Raw genomic sequence first — 6,000 nt, 5'->3', positions numbered from 1 at the left:
CCACATTTGACCTTCAGTGCGTATGTGTTTATGTATGCGTGTCACATGTGTTCATGAATGAATTTGTGAGCTTTGGCTTGTCACATACTGCAGCCTGCTCAGTTCTCAACATAGAGGTCTCACCCTAATGAGGCTAAAGGTAGAATATTAGAATGGCTTTAATTAACAAACTAAGCCTGCTTAATAGCTTCACACATGTCAGCTTAAATCCTCTGCAAAATAAACATTCCCCTCTTCATGGGAATGCTCTGCTCCAGAGAGGCATTCTCAGCTGCACTGGGAGCAATTCTGGAGGACTGATCGCCTGGAAAGGGAGTTGCTTCTTACTTAGCACAGTCTTACTTCGGCATTTGGCAAATGGTGCGGATTGTTATGGTTGTCTTTGTTTCACTGAATTATTGTGTCACAAAATATAATGGTGATACTGATACAGAGAAGTTGTGGTGCCATTACATTTTTCATCCAGCAGGATTAGCACAAGGGACAAACCCTCTCCCTGTTCCCTTTATCCCTGTAAGACTAGAGACACTCTAAATACTTCTTAATTTCCTAATAATGACTTCATGCATGGCTAGATGGGCTGTATTACTTTCAAAGCCACACATACCAATTTGGACACACCTATTTTAAGCTTAAGCACAGACGCACGCACACAAGATACGGCCTCATGTCTTTAAAGTCTGTCATGATTATTTGTCAACATAATTTCTGATATAGTTTCTTTCACGCAGAGATTTACAATATTTCAGGCTGTTAATCATATATTTCAGATGATTTGTCCCATCATATAAAACCTGCAGGTCAAGCTACCAAAGCTGTACCTTCCTATTTCTAACATTTATCTGCACTTAAAGTCCTTGGACGTTTTGTGGCATACGCAAGTATTCTGCAGCACGGACATAATATCTTTTAAAAATTAGATTTAGCAAATAGATTTCATAATTTCAACTGTGACATGTAAAGAATGAAAGACTGAAACAACTTAACACACATTTGGAAACAAGTACTGTTGAGTGATAAACATGTTCAGTGATGAATAAAGTCCAGTCGACCTCTGAGTGCTGAGAGGTTGGGACTTGGCCTTGCACACTTTGCCGTTGGTTAATTCTTTGCGTGGCTTCTTGCTCGCTCTCTCACTCTTCAAAAATGACTTTGCGTCACTTTTCAACCACAGCTGCCTACACTGAATATGACAGTTCATTCATTGGGTTAGCAGCAGTAATGTGTGATGTGTGCATGGGCGTTAGATTTCAAAAATATTTTTTTCCCGTTCCCTGAATTGCAACGGCTGCATGGTTGTGACTCATATTTTCTTCTTTTGGTGGTGGTATGGTGTCCAGTGTATGACAACATGCATGCATGAAGCACATTTTTTATCGAGTTCTTAAATGAGTTTCTTCCACTGTGAACTCCTGCCACAACATCCTGTTTAATTTGGATACATGCCAAACCAAGCAAAGAAATGATCATCTGCCGTTACCTTTTCTTGTCCATCTTCTGATTTTATCTGTAGATAATATAAATATAAGAATATTGATTTGTTGTATGTCGTTTGATGAGGCGTTTTCTGAGTAAAATTAAGAGACGGGAACTGTTGCTCTTGGTGTGTAAGAAGGTTACTGTTGCAGTGTGCATGTGGAGTTTGATGGTTTTGAAAGATTGCAGGCAAATCTGTGGACAAACAGTTTAATTGTAATTCACCTCTGTTACAGCCAAGCTCAACACTGAGTCATTCAGGCATGCACCATTATAGAAACCACTTCATGCTACAGTGGTATCTGCTTTCTCACAGGGCCAAAAATAAATGGGGGGATTGTTATGTAGAGTTGTCACATGAATATATGCAAGCTCTTGCACACACACAACGCATAGTAAAAGTTTCCTGGTGGTTGTCAGCGAGGAATCTGTCAGATATTTTCTGAGTTTTGCCATTCATCATTGAAGCAGACAGTGTGAAGACGGAGAGAATGTCTCCTCTCTTTGTTTACGGTTTACCATGATTTATAATTCAGGCTCTTTCACACTGATGGAAAGGAGGCAGCATGCTTTTGTTTGCAGTCTGCAGCTGAGGTTTGAGCTGATCAACACACTCACATTTGAGGAAGACCATAAACCTGTGTTCAGACAGAATGCAGTTTTTGCCTTGCTTTATTTGACAGCTGGACTGTTTGTGCAGCCAATGTACCGTTAGCGTTAAGCTAGCTAGCAGCGTACAACCATGTGTGGAGTGTGCCGTTGTGTGTTTGTGCGACAGCTCAGACTGACTGATCGCCAAATCTTTGTATTTTCTTCTAATCTGTCTCTTTTCTCCCTTTTGTCTCTGTACCTGATTCATAATTCAATTCATAAAGCCCCTGGATAAGTCCAAATGCCTGATTACACCATAAGAATGCTTGAGTTATGTGAACCATGGCGAGTTTTCACAGCGTTTCGCTCTCATTTTATAAATCCATTCATTGATTTTACATCACTTTTATATGTTAAAGCATTAGCCGAATACTAATCCTTGCTGTTATTATGTAATCGAGTAGCCTTTAAAATGAGTCACAATTTCTTGAAAATCCTAAGTCGAGTAATCCTTTTTAAGCACATATCCAGTTTCAAATGGTTATCTTTTTACATGGGGACAGAGTTTAGGGTTCAGGGTTAGGAAATTCAAACTCAGATTCTCAGGCTGATCCCTTGGAAAGGGTCTGTGTTCCCAGTCACAACATCAGTTCCCCTGCCAAATGACAATCCAGCCGAAATAAATAAATGAACAAGTACACTTGAAGGCAGACCCTGTCTCTTACTTTTGAGGTGTGATGTAGTCTTCAAGGATCGCTGATGTTCTCTCACTCAGTGCTATTCTTCCCCTAATCATGAATTACTACCAAACACGCCCCACCTTTTGGCTCACAGATGTGAAATCTCAGACTGGCAGACCATTACAAAATGTGAATAATCTGACACTGTGTTCCAGGACTAGAGACTGGACTCCTCCAATGATTCAGCAGCTAAATTGATCCCGACACCTACTGAGTGACTGATGGCATTCCCAGAACCCCAGTGCATCCCTTCATTGGCCAGACTATGTGAGGGTGCGTGTGTCTGTGGTTGTGTGTTTGTGTGGGACTGCAGAGGTGATAATCAGCAGTGGCAAGAGGGACTTTCTTGTCCCTGTTGTTGTGCCGCATGGAGCCGTCCCGGGCAGGGACTCCCAGTTGGTTCCTTTCAGCTCACCCCCCTTCTGCTGTCCCCTGAGTCCACCTCGTCTGTTATTCCCTCTTAAACGTCACTCAGTCAACCTCCTGTTTCCCTTTGAAGAGGCTCTGCTCTGATTTCCCCATCTTTTGACGCAGCAGAGAAGAAAGGAAGATAGGGAAAGTCTTGTCAGGATATATAGCGCAGTTTATAGAGAAGGAGAGTTGGAGAGAAGAGGCTAAAGGGGGCATTGGTGCCTTTGCTGCTGTCGATCAGGAGTAGCTGAGTGGAAGAGCCCCTGCTGAAGTGCTTAGTAGCCGGTCTTTTCCCGCCTGCTGGCCTTTCTGTCATCTGCCCACGCAGTAAGGGGAGAGAAGAACAGAGCAGGCTAGAGAAAGTTGACCCATCACGATTTGCTGTCTTTGGACTGTGAAAGTTATTTTTGAGGGGGGTGTTTGGTGAGGTTAGGGGTGTTAAGGCTGCAGGTGGTGCTAGGGAGTTGGTTTTGCCATGCAGCAAGCTTGGGATCGGACAAGTAGCACTGAGAGTGTCAAGAGAGGCCATACAAAAATGCTGGGAAAAGGACAAAGTGGTGGATACCCTCCTGAGACGAGTGAGCTCCTGCAGAGGTAAGAGGAAGTTACGCCCACCACAGAATTAGGAGTTATGTACAGTGTAGGCACATGTCTGGTGGTCACATGACTGTATGAAAAATTCATTTGTTCCGCAAGGATTTGGGTGCTGGTATTCATGAGTTCACTGTAATTTCAAAAAGAGGCTGTGCTGGTGGGAAGTCTTTCTGGAAGATGAATTCTGACCGTGCTGGAATGTCTGCTCGCATGAAATGTCCCGCAATGTGTCTGGTATGAGTTTGGTGTTAATAAAGCCATCATCTGCAGAACCAAGCTGTTGGATATTTCCAAGAAGTCTGTATAGAGTGGACGATATACGTAGTCTTAGTAAAAATCAAAATTTAAAGAAACACTATAAAACTTTAAAAAACAAGAATATAAGCTCTCCATTAACCTGTAGTTAGTTTATCTAATATTTAGTAGTTTCATCTTTTGAAGTAATGTTTGTATTTTAAAAAAGGAAAAGAACATTTCTGTATGTCATATAGATGTTTGTGTGCAGTAAAAACTGGCCTGAGTGAAGGTGAGACTTGATCAAGATCACTCCATCTGTTATGTGTCGTTTGTTGTACAATTCGTTATTTAATTTGTTCCTTGTTTCAAGATCTTAAAATGGTGACAAGGTTTAAGGAAAGAAAATGTTAATTGGCTACAAAACATAAGAACTCATCATCTTAATTTTAACTGCCAGTGAATCAAATCAAGTCAAATCTTTGGTAGCTGTTTTTTACAAAGACGAGAATTTTGAACAGCTTGAAAAGTTGCATCTTATTTTCTGTTTTTACATTTATTATAATCGTTGTGTGCATCAAGGAGATAAAATAGAATTACTGTATTTTTTTAAAAGCCATATAAATACAAAAATGCTAGAAGCACATTTTCAGAACACTTACATACGGGTGTTAAATTGTTTGATGGTCACAAATTAAATAGAATTAACTGCACTGTTTGCTGCTCTGTTATCTGTCTTAGAGTTTACCCACAAGGAAATAAACATTGTTATCTCAAAATACAGCAATGTGCACAATTTGTAAGATTAGTTAAACAAGTTAAACAAATGAATCAACAAAAAATCTCTTTCTGTTAGCTAAATTAAAATGATTAAAAGATGTCTAGAAGACCTCAGAAGATCATTTTAAAAAGATGTTTGAATGTAATGTCTTTGAAACAGAAATGCATGTGGAGAAGTCATTTTTCAGACCTCCTGCTGTGAAAACATGGCAAGGCCCAAAATCCATTCTGTCAGCTCAGCGATACAGCTGCATCTCCACACTGTGTGAGGTTACGACACTCATCTCGCAGCTAAACTGCAGTCGAACACGTTGCGCCGTTGCATATTAACTGAGGGCTAAATGATCCTTTTTTTACATTTTTTAATTGGGCTGTTGTCCACATTAGCAAACAGTGATGGGTCCAGTCATGTTATTTGTGTTAAAGACTGAATATCTGATTGTTACCATTAAAGAAAATGCAGTCCCGTGCAGCCTTTCTGTGTGCTACTGGAAGCAGGTTTTATTCGTCAGATATTTGTCATGAACCTATTAATGAGAATGAATTAGAGCTAATTAGGTGTATTTAGTGTAAATGTGTTGGTGGTGACATTGCACTGGATTATTTGCTATGCGACAAAGTGAAAGGGTTCAGCAGTCCATACATGGATTTTCAGTCCGCTGCTTATTTTAGATCGTCAACAAATTAAGGATGAGCTGCCCCACCTGATATCCTGCAGGCTTGTCTTGTCTGAGCTAATAAGATTACTTCTGAGAAACATTTATTTATTAAGTTCTGTTCATTGACAACTACTTATGTGTATGCCATTATAATTGCACATATTGTAATGTTATAATGTTACTATTATCTCTCTACTACTCTAATATAACATATACTGCAGTGAATTTAGTTACACTCTAATTAATTGATTGGCTTTAAATTGCAAATACTTAAGACTTACAGTATAATTAGTTAAGTCAAATCAAGTCAGTTTTATTTGTATAGCCCAGTGTGATAAATGATGAATTTGCCTGGAGGGGCTTTGCACTCTGTACAATCCTCGATCCTTTGACCCAACTTGTTTTCAAGATTTTCCAATACTTGTTGATTACTTAACAGTAAAGTACTGAAAAATCTGAAATTCCAAAATAAACAGATCAAAAATGCAGCTCAGCTTCGTGAAAGAGAGAACAAA

At 39.8% G+C, this 6,000-nt stretch overlaps 1 protein-coding gene across 1 annotated transcript in view; it reads left to right on the top strand.

Annotated features, from left to right (window-relative positions):
- Positions 1 to 3,693: 3,693 nt before the first annotated feature.
- rbm20 (RNA binding motif protein 20) overlaps positions 3,694 to 6,000 on the top strand; it is a 43,987-nt gene continuing 41,680 nt past the window's right edge. Inside the window, exon 1 of the mRNA XM_076729252.1 lies at positions 3,694 to 3,812. Coding sequence (XP_076585367.1) covers positions 3,694 to 3,812 — 119 coding nt within the window. The remainder of the gene's footprint in view (positions 3,813 to 6,000) is intronic.

This window comes from Chaetodon auriga, chromosome 4, assembly GCF_051107435.1.
Source record: "Chaetodon auriga isolate fChaAug3 chromosome 4, fChaAug3.hap1, whole genome shotgun sequence".
Taxonomy (NCBI): domain Eukaryota; kingdom Metazoa; phylum Chordata; class Actinopteri; order Chaetodontiformes; family Chaetodontidae; genus Chaetodon; species Chaetodon auriga.
This window is presented reverse-complemented; position numbering and strand designations above follow the sequence as displayed.